Source organism: Charadrius vociferus, unplaced genomic scaffold (genome assembly GCF_000708025.1).
Source record: "Charadrius vociferus isolate BGI_N301 unplaced genomic scaffold, ASM70802v2 scaffold650, whole genome shotgun sequence".
NCBI classification, from domain to species: Eukaryota; Metazoa; Chordata; class Aves; order Charadriiformes; family Charadriidae; genus Charadrius; species Charadrius vociferus.
Window position 1 is genome coordinate 5,587,273 of NW_009646736.1, and position 14,630 is coordinate 5,601,902.

The following is a 14,630-nucleotide window of genomic DNA, read 5'->3' on the forward strand; positions in this document are numbered from 1 at the left end:
ATCTCTCTGAAGGGCAGATCTGAAGAAGTAAACCAGGTATGACCATATACAGAAAACACATATGTTCAATAATACTTACCTTTCTGAAAAATCTGATTCTATAAATTCTCGAGTCCGCTTTCTGTCCCTAAGAAAAGACAATTCAGACTTAGATGAAAATAATATTATATATTTAGACCAACAAAATCAATGCACTTGGGGTGCACTTGGGAACTAATGTTTGCTGTTACATGCTTACTGAAAGGGGAAAACAGCACACACGCAGCTTGACAAAATTTGAGAGAAAGTGGTTAGGACTTTGGACGTTGTCTGAGCTTACTGCCAGACAAGTTCTATTCCCAATTTTACCTTGCTTTGCCTGTACAATTTTAGGGAATTCACTTCATCTGGAACTATAGGAAGTGCTGATGTGAGATAATCAAATCCCATCAAAAGGAAGAAGCTGGGCTCCTGGGAAAATTCCTCCATGTGGCAGGAAAATGCCTTTAAACAGTGCGTAAGATATATTCTGTATTTTCAGGACATTGAATGCTTTGGTATCTTTAAACAAAAAAGAAGGTAAAACACTAAACATGTTCATATTAGAGCTGATGCACACAGAGCTGAAGAGAGATACTCTGAAGAAGCAGTTGACATTAATTTTGCATAGGAGTAGCAGTCACCAATGGTTGCTGGTTGCCGTATCCTTCTGTTTATCAGCTACAGCAGGCAGACTTCAGAAGTTGTATTCCAAACTTGTCTTTTATTCTTGCAGCTGATACAATGCACAGTGCTTGAGAATTATCAGTAAATTACTTAACTTTGTTACCCAGCAGTTTCAAAACCAGTGCTCACAGCAGATACTTACGCAGCTAAAAACCTGACAATGTTTTGAAGGGAGCTGAACAAAACCGATGGATTTGGAGATCTGTGCCATGAAAGCCTGCGTGTATTTGGTTGTGCGATCCAGAACCCATCAGCAGTTGTGTTCCATGGCAGCCACAGCGGGTTTCGGTCTGCAGCAATCCCTGTCCATGGTGCTTAACGGCCCACGCTGTGTGCGGGCCCGCGGGTGGGCACGAAGCACGGCTGGGGCGGGGGGTGGGACAGCAGCAAACGGAGAGCTGTGCCCTGGTCTGTAAGCCAGGCTGACAGAGACTGTATGCAGCCCTGAGAATGAATATGCTCGTGGCTCATTTGATTTTGGAAACAATTTGGAATCTGTGAACAGGAGTAAAAAACGGGTAAAGCAAGGAGTCTGGACTTGCAGTCTGGAACTGTCTTCAGCAAGGGTTTGCCGCTTAGGTTCAGCAATATCACAGACAACCTTCCTCACCTCTGTTCTTCCGATGAAAATATGACCCATCGTATGGACTACTGCAGGGATCAAGATTGATCGGCCAGTCTGGAGAACATCTTGCTCCGTTTTATCAGCAAAACAATAGTTAGGCTTATTGGAAATACTATGTCTAGATTTTCACAGTATGTAAACAGAAGGGTGCTTCTCCTTGGTGGTGAATCTCCATCACCTGGGTTTTGATGAAGCTTAAGAAAGCTAATAGGTGTTGATTCTCTGGTTTAGCAGGCTGTGAACAGACACTATAGCTTTCCCCTGCTCTGGGCACTGCAAGAACTGCCCGGCCTCCACATTTCACGAAACTCACAGAAACAAACCCATCTTTGACAACTCCTCTTTCAAATAAAATCAGAACTAAGTGGATTCAAAAGGTATTTGAGGAGATAAACATACTCAGCAAAAAAATCAAGCTTAAAAACTGCTCAGCCGGGCATGCAGTTTGTTGACTATGGTGGGAATACCGCAACTGGGAAGTACAAGCCTATGACAGTCCTTGCTTACAGCACAGAATGAAGAAAGTCAAGGTGCAAACATTACACTCTCATTTCTGCCAGGTCCTAGAAGCTCCGTTTTCCCACCCCTAAAGCTGGAAAGGTACTACTGACATTCATCACCTGTTTACAAAAGTTAGTCCAAATGCAGAAATAAATTATTTTTAATTTTCAGAGGCAAATAACTACATCTGTCTTGAGACAGGTAAGCTCAGAACTACTGGTATTAAAAAAAAAAAAAAAAAAAGAAATATTGTAAAGACCAGATTTCCTTAGAAGAGATAAAGATAGTCTTGTTACTCTGGAGTACCTCAGAACCCCATGAAAACTTGTTGCTACTGTAAAATATTAATAAAAATACAACTTTGTTTACATTCAAAATTTTCCATTAGAGCTTTATTCTTAAATGCCTCTTTAAGTGTTTTTGTGTCTCTCCCCCTGTTGGCAACCGCTGATATGCTCAACAGCAAAGCTACTTGGATATACCATGCACTTAATGAAAAAAATAAAGGCTTCTTTTAGCAGGACTCATGAATTTGTGACTCTCCATTTTCAAAAAGAAACAGACACTGCCATAAAACAAAATTAAAACAGACTGTGAAGTGACTGGTGCTTGAACGTCTGTGTTCACATGCTCCAGACAAAAGTGCTTAACAGGCTAAAGAGCCTCCTTTTAGTTGTGCAAGGACTAGAAGCCGTAAGCCAACATATAGATACAACAGTATAAATAAAGGAAAAAGTCAGAACAAATCTTTCAACATCCTTAAATAAAACAAAAATCTTACCCTGGGACCCAGCCAGAAGCTTCAGTTATGTGTGTCTGTGTGACCATTGTTGAAGCTGGGTTATATGGACTCCCAATCAGAACACTCCCTGAATTGGTCAGTCTTTGTGGTGTGCTTATGATCTATGAAATTTAGAAATAAAAACACACAGCTCTCTTAAGAAAACGGAGGTTACCACACCCCAAAGTTCATACTAAGCTTGCTACAAAGAAAGTAATAATAATTCTGTACCAGACGCAAGCTGCAGTCAAAATATACAGGGGAGAGATATCACCGATTATCTTCATACATGAAAGTAATTACAATGCTGTTAACTTTTCTACTAATTGTACCATATTACTGTATTATTCATATGGACAAGACTGAGACAAATAGAAATCATTACTAGGTACGGCAGATAGTATCTGTGCCTACATACATCCAATTGTTTCTTCCAGAGTATGTCTAGGCAATTTCTTGATCAGTGTAACCAATAAAGCAATTGTCTGTCTTTGGTACCAAAGACAATCTGAGGTGCAGGCAACGTATTCCCTGCAGTTTCTAGCATTCACAAGATCTCAAGGCATTCCAGCAAGCTAATACTACAACATTGTACCTATGGAATTAAATGTAAAGCCTGTACAGAATAGATAGAATTTACATTTATTCAAACCTGGTAAAATTGTATCTACAATGGTTGTTAACACTAAGACACTTGGTCTCAACTTCTAAATCACATCTAAGTTCATTCTTTAAAGTAGGTCACCAGAAGAATTGCAACAGTATTTACAAATAAAACAGTGTTAATTAGTTAATCTATAAAATAAAACACATTAAATTAGTTTGATTCCAGTATGGTAAGGTTCATATCAAAGCTTCTTGGACAACATTTTTTAATCATATACCTTATTTTGCCTTTTTATTTTACTTTACTCCATTTGTTAGTGACATGTTGAGTACCTACTGTATTAAACTTTGTAGTTTCCTTTACTACTTAATTTACCCAACACCAATGTAAGTATAGAGCAGGTACTTTGTTTGGTATTCATCAATATTGTTTAAACAAGTAGAAAAAAATGGCATCTGAAGAATTTCCCATTAGCTCACTCAGCATTACTTCACATCCCTCCTTAAACCACACTGTGATTGCATGTATGTATTTTTTGTCTTAAAGACATAAATTTATCTTATTTGTTTTTGCAAGTGGATAGCTTGACAGAAATAAGTGAAAACAGAAATTTAGGAAAACCAAACCAGGTACAAGTTAGATATTTACTTGTTGGTACTGGAGAACAAAAGATCCCTGGCTGGCTGCTTTAGGCACAGCATGCAGGCACAGGAAAGGTATCAACTTTTATCAGCTTACTGCTACGTTGGCTTAAAGTCAAAAACATTTTTGATAGAATGATTAATTTTTAAAAGTTTGCTGAAATTCAGCACTGGTGTAACACCAGTAGGTAAGTGAGAATCAATAATGCAATATTTCAATTAAACATCAGGCCAATCCAGTAACTTTTTGTATCAATTTCTTGAAACACTATACATAAAGTTTATTTGTAGTAAGCATATGGTTCTGCCAGCATATGGCAGACACATGCCAGGGGGAAAAGATTTTAAATATTTTGTGTACTGAGATGTGTTTCAGCACATTCCCCCCTCCCTCTGAGGTTTCACACTGCTCTGCTGATGTCTTGTACATCACACATCAGATGTGTCATAAAAGAGTATTTTATGTTCAATCCCCTCGTCATTTTCTTGTGACGCCCACTACAATAAACCGAGCGGGCACAACCACGTTCAGGCGCTCCCAAGTCCGACCTGTCCCGTCTCTTTCTGTCCCGCGGTGCCACCTGGTGGCGGCGGACACCGCCAGCACACCCGGGGCCCTCCAGCACAGATCGCCACCGGTCTGCGGCTTGTCGTCAAAGCCGGGAGCTCCCACATGCAGGGACACAGATGCCACGGGTATACAAATCGGTGTTATTTCAGTGTCACTTTTAAATTTACTATTGAATGTTTGCTTTCACAAAAAATTCTACACTGAGTATTTTCAGAGGACCAATTCCATCTTTTCTTATCACCAAACATTTTTCCAGTGCGCCTGAAGTAATCACATAAATTCACTGCACAGAAAAAAAAAGAGGAAGAAAACCTCACCCTAATTTAGCACACAGAGCATCTGTATGATGTGTTAAATCCCTGTAATTAAGCACTAACATTTTATCAGTAACATTTAGGCTGTTAAATTTACACCTATAGACTGCATCTAAAGGAACTGTAACTAACACCCGTACACAAGAATCCAGCCAACAAACGGTGCTGGTGTCACTGTTTGCACAGCTGTACCCCAAGAGATTCAGACCGATGGTCACTCCACTGATCCCGGGGCTGTGTGTCGCTGTGAAGGACCTGGAGCAGGCACCGGGGCTGTAACCTACAGCGGTTAAATAAAGCCAAAAATCCCTGGCGGCAGCAGGATGCTGCTAACACAGGTGACATGCCAAAGGAGTGCTAACATTCCCACTACTGAGAACTTGTGCACATTCTCTTTTAAATGGTCTGACACACAACACGGCTGTACACTGGATGTCTTAGGAGGCTTGTTTTAATGGCTGTTTAATAATAAAATGTTTTTTGAATATAGTTCTATCCTTGCAAAGCAGCGGAATAAAATAACAAAAAAAAAAAGGAATACAAAATAAATAAAATAAAGTGTCTCACACCATGTGGTAGCTTTTGCTATTTCTACCTGCTATAGAACCTACACTGTAATGAGAGTTCATTTAAACCAAAAGCAGGGCCTTGAGAAGTCACTCGTAAGAGTAGGAACTGCATTAACTGACTGCTCTCCCCTGTTCTTGGCTGGTATTTATTGCACTAACAAAATATGTCTTTTGTAGTGGAACTGTTCCACTGAAATGCTACAGGACACGTGCTCCAGCAATACCTGCATCAGCACGGATGCACCGAGGAACAGCATTCTCTGGCAGACAGCCTGCCGGTGTGCTGCAGACAGAGCGCTCTGCATGGAGGAGATGCAGCTTGGGATGGGGGGGCAGCTGCAATGCTTGTGCCCATCTAGAACTACATGATCTTTAAGGTCCCTTCCAACCTAAACCATTCTATGATTCTATCATCTGTCCAACTGTGATAAAAGCCATTGAAGAACCATCATCACTGCTGATGTGAAAAAGACCCACTGCAATTATTTATAAAACACATGAAATGGTGGTTGTACTCAGGCTAAGTGCTGGGTTCCTAGAAACCGTTCACTGTACTGCCTATTTAGTTCTCTGATCACTAGAAAACTGAAAATTTTTCTCAAAACCAGATCCAAAATCCATGAAACAGCAATATGTTCTCATACACAGTTATCATGACAGGAAAATTCAGTTTTAAGAAGAGTAGTTAAAGACAAGTTAAATCTCTAGCAATACATGCAAGACATTTAGTCTCTGGCAATGCTGGAGATTTGCTGGTGAGAACATGACTCAAAATATTCAAAGAGTATCAATAACATTCTTAATGAGATTTTTCTTCTCTTAATACACTTTTTAGTAATAGTTAGTATCAACTGGTGAAGTTATTTCAATTTCCATTCCAAGCCAGGAAGATAGGTGTCCCCTAAGGTCACACACAAGGTGGCTGTTGGGAGTGGCAATTCTGGCATGCCACGGTTGCTGTACCCACACGTCACCACCTCTCCGTCCAGGTGGGGCACGTCAGCAGCCTTTGCAGCTGAGGTGGGAAGCGGCAAGTTCCCAGCACTGTTCACATCTTTGTTTTTCATGTTTCCACATTCCATCAACAGGAAGTCAGACAGCTAGTTACACAAGTTAGCGTTACCGGCATTGCAAAACTTACCATTTGGGGTCCAACATTCACATTGATTGGTCCTAAGGTTTTTGGCAAAATCTTAGTTGGGGAGTTGGTGCTGGAAACTGGTAATGTGATTATTGAAATATTACCTAAAAAGACCAGTAGAAAGAGAGTTTTAAATTACTTCCTTAGTAACCTATGAATAACACTTTAGCAAATTCTCACATCATTTTAATGTTTTGGAATCAGGTTAGGTTTTTTTTGTATTGTACTCTGCAAACACACCCTCACACAACAGCCTCCAGACCTTTTAGCAAATGTCACAAGGGCACCTCACAAAACTACACCTTCACTATTTTACCTTTAAAATTACATGTTAGTATTTTATTTCCAGAAACAATTTCTTCTTGCCGAAGACAAAGAGCACACAGCCTGCCATACCTCAGTATTAAAATTAATGAGTATACTTCTAGAGAGAAATCAGCATACAGATCCTATTTATTATAATCATAAGCACACATACAAAATATGTATCCATCTACCTTCATAGCCTTAACCATTTCTCATCTGACTCTACTGAAGCATTCTATAAACATCAGTGCAGTAAGCCTTGAACAGCCACTCACTGTACAGACGGAGTAAATGCTGCCTTTGCAACTTACTTAAAGTAACGGAGCAGGCAGCTGGATGTCAAGATAAAGCCAACCATGCCATCTCTAACCCAGCGTGTTCTCACCCCAAGATGTTTATCATCTTTGTAATCCCAGACTGCTTACGGGTCTAACTCATCCTGCCTTCACACAGAGAAGCGCAGGTCTATGCTGAGAGCTTCACAAACACTGCTTCTCCTCCTCGTATTCCAAATCTTATCTTGTAATCTTGATTATTCAGAGTTAAGGTCTTAATCAAAACTGTCACACAGCACTAGTATTAGCCCATTAGTGTTCAAACTGTTGTATACAAGCCACTCAAAGCAGTGAACACATTTATCTATGGACATTGCGGCAGCTGTAGCTCAGGAGAGCTGGGAATCGATCGGTCAAATACGTCCCCCCGCTCTTATGCACAGCCTTATTCAAACTGGGGAATGATGGCGGTGGGTCTGGAGGCAGAATCACATATAAGGAAGAGCTGCCACTGCCTCATAATCCAGAGTCAGCCTGGGTCTAGCTGGGGTCAGGAGCCGTAAGGACAAGGATTGGCTCCTGAAGAGCCACTTATGCTCTCTGGCACTAGCAGACAGAAACTGAAGGCATCTGAGGTGACAAGTTCCTTCAGACCAGCGCAGACACCAGCTCTCACCACTGCCCTGCCCTCCTTCCGCAGGAGCTGACCAACATCCAGCTTAGCCGAGACGGTCCCAAGCTGACACACAGGTGTGTGACATCTCTGTTCCCTGGTCTTTTCACAGATCACCTGTTCTCCACTGCCCGCTTTTCTCTTCTCACTTGTACCTGAACCATGATTTTTTTTTTTTTTAAATTTTAATACACCTATGTTCTGCCATGAGGTAACTGGAAAATCATAAATTCAACAGTGTAACTTCTTTGTAATGTGAAGCAGAAGCAACTCAACTGAGAGAAAAAAATACTTTAAAAAGAATCTTCTGTAGCTACAACAGAAGTAGAAACGATGTAGACATATACAAAGTCTCACCTTTATAAAAAATGAACAGAGATACGAGAAATATTTACAATTTGAGACAAGGATGTTCTAATATTCTGTGTAAATTCCTTTGGCATCTGGAGTAACAGTACTACTTAATGTTAATTTTCAAAAGGCAGATCTATGAGAACATCTTCAGAAGACGCTTGCTGTTTCTTTATTCAATAAAGTGAGCAATTTATTCAGTCACCTAACTCACCTAGGAAAAGAACCTTGTAAAACCCACACACTTGCAAACCCACCCCGACAGCAGATCCTTGCTCTGTTATGAAACATCTTTTGTGAGGTAGTGCCAGAGTGCACAAGACAACAGTAATTCCTGATTTATATACCTTGAGTTCACATTTTGAGCTCAAAATAGTTCTCCAAACTGGCCAGTTACTTGTCAATTTTACTTCTGCTACAGGATTTTGCCCAGGACTTGCTCGCTGTGCTAGCATGTTCTCAACAAAGCCTAGTGTCCCCTGTCCTTGCAGGCTGTTGTCATCAGTGACATGCCTGTCACTTCCCAGTACTGATGTAGAAAATTTCCTCCTTTCTGCTGCAGCTGAAACTTTGACTCCTTTTTCTCCAAGATCAACTCTCACACTATTTCTCCTTGTCCCTCTTCTGACCAGGGAAAAGAAGTAAATTACTTTCTCTGGTGCTGACAATGTAAGGTCCCACAGCAAAGTGCAGTAAAATTCTGAGATGTCAGCATTTGGCTTACAGTTCTCTTACTGGGCTACATCACAGTGTTGTCTCCAGCGACACTTCCTGGCCTGCAAGAGGCAGGGTAACGTCCCGTTTCACAACGTAAGACTGAGACCTGTCAGACTTGCTGTACCATACAATTAGCACTGCTGGTGTACAGTCAAATGTACGCGTCTACCCACTGTCCCACATCAATCGCTGCGCACACCGTTTGTTTCTTACTCAACGTGTGGCACGTAAAGTGTAATCTGTTTGCACTGGTAAGTTTTTAACATATGTACCACCCCTCACACACACACACACAGACTCTCTTAAAACTGTAGCTTAAAAATACAATACCCATGGCCGAAGCCACACACAACCACTAGATTTACTGTAGCAGCCCTGGAAAAAACACTAATTAAGAGCTACTACTGCACCATGCCTTCATTTAGAAGTCTACCTAGATAAATGTATACGGTGACCACTAGGACAACTCTAGTAAATACAAGGGTCATTCAAATTACTGGATCTTGATTTTAAAAAGACAGTTACTTACATATGACATATGTTTAAAAGCTTTTTTTGCTAGAGTTACTGTCAGTAAGAAAGGTTTTCATCTTCTAATCCCTACACAAATCTCCCATTTGGCAGCAGCATCATCAAAATGATCTTAAGCGTTGATCAAGTTTTCAAAGAAATGCTTCCTTGTCCTTCTTTTAAAATTTCTTTATGCGTAAAAATGCTTCTTTTTATGAGTGAGGTCTCTCTCATCCACCATGGACAGAAGGAAAGAGCAACCAAATTTTTCACAATAAGAGTTCATTCTGTGTGTTTGTCAGCATTTGAAAAAATGGTAAACAAAACGTTTCATCACTTATGAAAAAAATATTCCCTTCCTCCTGTTTTCTTTTTTTCAAACATAGTATCATAGTCCAGATACTCATGTGACCTCAACTGCTCCAAATATTTAACGGTGGAAACACTACCTTCCCATCTCTCTTCACAGCAAACATGGCAATTGGTTCAGTTAGTTGCTGCAAAAAGTTAATGCGTTTCCAAATAGATGACATGAGCACCCCAACCTGAAGAGACAGATTTTGCAGCCAACATCACTAGCGTCACCACTCTCCTCTAAACAAAGGGAAATCCATCTTCCAAGAGCATCCCATCCTGCCCACAGCCCTTGCACAGTGGCAGCCCGGGTCTGTGGGACACAGCTGCCACTGAGAGACCTGGAGCTGCGCAGGACCAGTCCCAGAGAAATAAAAACATAACTGGAAACTGCCAGCACAAGTACAACCTGCTCTGAGAGCAGGCACTTCTTTGCTACAATGACCAGCTGCACTTTACACCATATTTTTGAAGTTAGTGCACCTCTGCTGAAGAGCTGGTAATTTCTGAAGTTTTGAAGGCAAGATAGTATTACAAAAGAGCAAGCACCAACAGGACCCATCTCTTCAAGTCTTATTTATAAAACAGCATAGAAAAAGTAGAAAGAGGAAGGAGGCGTCATGCTGTTTGTAGATCATCTAAAAAATATTCAACAGACTTCTAAAAAATATTCCACAGATTTCTATATTCAATTTAAAGCAGAAATATCACAAAACTAATTACATATACTTTATCACATAACAATTGTAAAGGCTTTAAACATGACCAAATTCCAAATAAATGCCAAGTCTTAATAACGCCCATCATTTGGGAAAAAAGATTACACTGATTCATGCTCCACTGCAAAACAGCAGTGCATACAGTGGTAAGCTGAACACAATGAGACCCATCAGCCTCCTAGTCACGGTAATCTTACTGCATGGATGGAAAAGGTCAGCAGAGATGGATCAAACTAGAATGATTTGTATAATAATACTCAATTCTTATATAATGTTTCTCAGCAGTACTTTGGAAGCACAAAGGAGGTCAGCATCATTATTCCCATTTTACCTACAGACAACGAAGCACATGGGAAAGAAACACACTTAAAACTCTCATAGAGAGGCTTTAACTGCAATGTGTAGATAACCACCACAAACAACGTGCTCATCACTGATGCAAATTCAAAATAAAAATCTGTCAGTGAACATACGTATGTTTCTCTTAGAACAAAAACATTTTGCTTCTATATCAATTGTTTTCCATCCCTCAGTCACCATTATTGCTGTTTCTCAGGGAGAAAACCCAGTGTTGCTATTCTTTCATACTTAGAAAAACATGATCACTACGTAACTATTGTTCTTCCTGGCATTTGTGAAATATTTTTACTAGCACATAAAAAGAAAAACTCAATTTAAGTGATCTTCACCTTCAAGCAGTCACAGAACAAAGTTATTCATGTTTATGTACAGGTATGCTCACATGCACACACTAACTAACCATCCCACAAGACTAACTTTAAATCGTTATGTGTTATCCTGAATAGCTTAACTTCACACAAACAACATGGACTCCTATACAGATATGAAGCTAAAGAGGTTTCAGTGATTTTTTTTCCTGTATAACTAAATCTGTTAGGTCTGCAGCTTAGTTGCAAAGATAATCAGAAACAATGTCAATCTGAGAATCTATAGAATCTGTCACAGCCAGTTTGAAGGAAACCATAGCTGATGGGAAGCACAGACCAACCAGCTGGGGTCACACACAATAAGTACGTCAACAAAAAAAGTCTTTGAATTTTTAGACAAAACACCAGAGAAGTGTTGGCAATTTGGATTTCTTATTCTGCGCTCTGAAACAAAACTCCATATTTTTTAAAGCATGTCAATGAACAGCCATTTTAAATAATACAGCCTACGGCTTGATGGTAATAGACAGTAACAAAAACAGCTGAGTTGTAAAATATTGGGAAGTCCATTAGGATATTTTGCAATAACATGTGACGTTTCCTCAGGCTCCTCTGTTACACTAAAACATAAATTGATCTCCAAGATCAGGACACAGTATTATAAAAGCATATAGAAAAACTGAATTATTAACATGCCATCAGTATGCATATATTTTCTTGGTGCATTTCTTCATTTGTTTATTACTAGGCTATAAACCTAACTTTAAAAATTGCATAGTCTGTAGAAGCACATACATACCTAGAAATACATGAAATCAAAGAGATCTCTAGAAAAGAAAAAACAAAATCACAGAATGGTAGGGGTTGGAAGGGACCTTGAGAGATCATCTAGTCCAACCCCCCTGCCAAAGCAGCTTCACCAGGAACACATCCAGGTGGGTTTTGAGTATCTCCACAGACAGAGACTCCACAGCCTCCCTGGGCAGGCTGTTCCAGTGCTCCGTCACCCTCAAAGTAAGGAAGTTCTTCCTCATGTTGAGAAGGAATTTCCTGTGTTCTAGTTTGTGCCCATTGCCCCTTTACCTGTCGCTGGGCACCACTGAAAAGAGTCTGGGCCCATCCTCTTGCCAGCCGCCCTTTAGATATTGATAAGCATTGATGAGATCCCCTCTCAGTCTTCTCTTCTCCAGGCTTAACAGACTCAGGTCTCTCAGCCTTCCCTCATAACAGAGGTGCTCCAGTTCCCTTGATCATCTTCGTAGCCCTCTGCTGAGGGGCAGACAATATTTCAGTGTACTTCAGGCCTACACTGACCGGTACATTTTCAGTCTTTTATAGTTCAATTTGAGACAACAGTTGCATGAATCTCAAAGTACCAAGTGTAGGCCTACTGATAACCAATTCTGTTGTCTTGGTCATTTTAGTAGATCTTTTCAAGCACACAATGAACTCCCAGCGTTCTTCAGGCCTTGAGCTGGAACCCCCTAAGGCCCTGGTCAGATATTCAGCATGCTGCCACTAAAATTCATTCACGCAGACTTCATCACCAATTCTTATTCCTGCCCACAAGACAACACAGCCACAGGTATGGCTGCACAGTGAACTTGCCTTCTTTTCCTTTGGCAAGGGGGAACAGTGGGTATTTTTCACTTGAGTCTGTCCCCGGGTCCAGTGACCTGCTCATACACCTACACAGCTATGCTGGCACTAAGCAAAGGGCAATATTTAAAAGCAGCTATGAGGTGACAAGGGCCAACTTAACTGGCACTGTTGTCAGAGAACATGTCTATCAAAGCAAGCAAAAGATTATATCACAAGGAAAGGCAGAAAATTATAAATATGCTAATTAAAAAAAAGAAAGAAAGAAAGAAAAAAAGAGACGCCTGCCTTACCCCTTCCATTACAGTAGCATAGGCATACGGCAGTCCTGCGCATTGAGAAGTTTCTAAAACACCAGCCCTATCAAGACTTAGTAAAAATAGGTACTGCATTAAAAAAAAAAAAAGACGTATCAAAACAAAGTTCATCACGAAGTTGTATTAAAAGTTAAGATGCCCAACCAAAGCAACCTGGATTGCAATTTTATTTGATTAAGGGATCCTCCCTCATGGAACCTGTTGCAAGACTGGTGATCTAGTGCTGGACTCCCTTTTGCCTCCACAGCAATAAACAGAGAACACCATGTAAATCCATAGAATTTAAGAATATAGTAACAAAAAAGTATTAACTAAGGACAGTACAATCTATATTATAGATTTTAAGATACGAATCAAATATGTCACTCATGGTCAACCAGTTAAAAACTGTTGCTGTTTCTTCCACACCCTGTTAAGTAGTAACTGTCAATTCACTGTTCATAGACTAAAGTGGATCAGTACCCAGTGTCTTCACTCCGACACAGACACACTGGATCAGCCAACAGATTTTGTTTAGGAGGCAAACAGAATATTTTCAGGACATTATCTCTTGAAAATTAAGCTTGGGCTCCAGGTGACTTCTCCCTGTATTTAATTGATATTATTTACTTTGGGGAATATCCCTTACTTGCAGGTTGTGTATGTCAAATACTTTTAAAACAAGCTAAAAGCATGCCAAAACAAGATCTTGGAAACAGTATAATTAAAAATGCAACCTATCAAATGCAAGTTAATCCTTACTAAACTGATTTTTCCATTTACATCAGATGTATTATCTTCTTCATTCCTACCAGAATCTGTGAGTTTTAAATAAAACAACCTTGTTACGGGAGATACATTGGGGTTTTTTGGAAATAAATTCTCATTGGGAGTTTTCTGGCTCAAAGTTTGGTATGAATTTTTTTTTCGCCAAAACCAAGCCTTCCTGATAATTTCTACCGTTTTTGCTGTTGTTTTTCTTGTAACTGTAATAATTCTGATCAACCCCCAATTTCTCAGGTTTATGAAAAACATTAGCTCATATATAAACTAACTCTTCTTGGTAAAATACTTACTTAACAACCAAAGTTACAAGAATCTGCAGACAGAATCACAGAATGGTTGGGAGGGACCTCCAGGGGTCATCTTGTCCAACCCACCTGCTCAAGCAGGGTCAGCCAGAGGCGGCTGCCCAGGACCATGTCCAGACGGCTTCCGAGTATCTCCAGGGATGGTGACTCCACAACCGCTCTGGGCAACCTGTGCCAGTGGTCGGTCACCCTCACAGTCAAGAGAGTTCCCTGATGTTCAGAGGGAACCTCCTGTGTCTCAGTCTGTGCCCATTGCCTCTGGTCCTGTCACTGGGCGCCACTGAAAAGACGCTGGCTCCATCTTCTACACACCCTCCCTTCGGGTATTTATATACATGGATAAGTTCCCCCCTAAGCCTTCTCTTCTCCAGATATTTATATACATGGGTAGGTTCCCCCCCGAGCCTTCTCTTCTCCAGACTATGGTCCCAGCTCTCCCAGCCTTTCCTCATGGGAGATCCTGCAGTCCCTTCAGGATGCTAACAGCCCTCGGCTGGACCCTCTCCACCACATCTGTGTCTCTCTTGCACTGGCAGCCCCATAACCGGACCCGGCACTGCAGAAATGGCCTCACCAGGGCTCAGTGGAGGGGAGATGCTGTCACCACCCCTCCCCA

General features: G+C 40.7%; 1 protein-coding gene across 3 annotated transcripts in view; it reads right to left on the bottom strand.

The window, feature by feature from the left end:
• TFDP2 (transcription factor Dp-2 (E2F dimerization partner 2)) overlaps positions 1-14,630 on the bottom strand; it is a 44,280-nt gene that overhangs the window by 19,725 nt on the left and 9,925 nt on the right. For 2 of the 3 annotated variants that reach the window (XM_009890030.1, XM_009890023.1), the window contains exons 3-5: positions 6,456-6,559; positions 2,613-2,734; positions 80-127 (exon numbers count right to left, since the gene is read on the bottom strand). In XM_009890030.1, coding sequence (XP_009888332.1) covers positions 80-127; positions 2,613-2,734; positions 6,456-6,559 — 274 coding nt within the window. Of the gene's footprint in view, positions 1-79; positions 128-2,612; positions 2,735-6,455; positions 6,560-14,630 lie in introns of those variants that run through there. The other variant, XM_009890038.1, reaches the window with a different exon arrangement.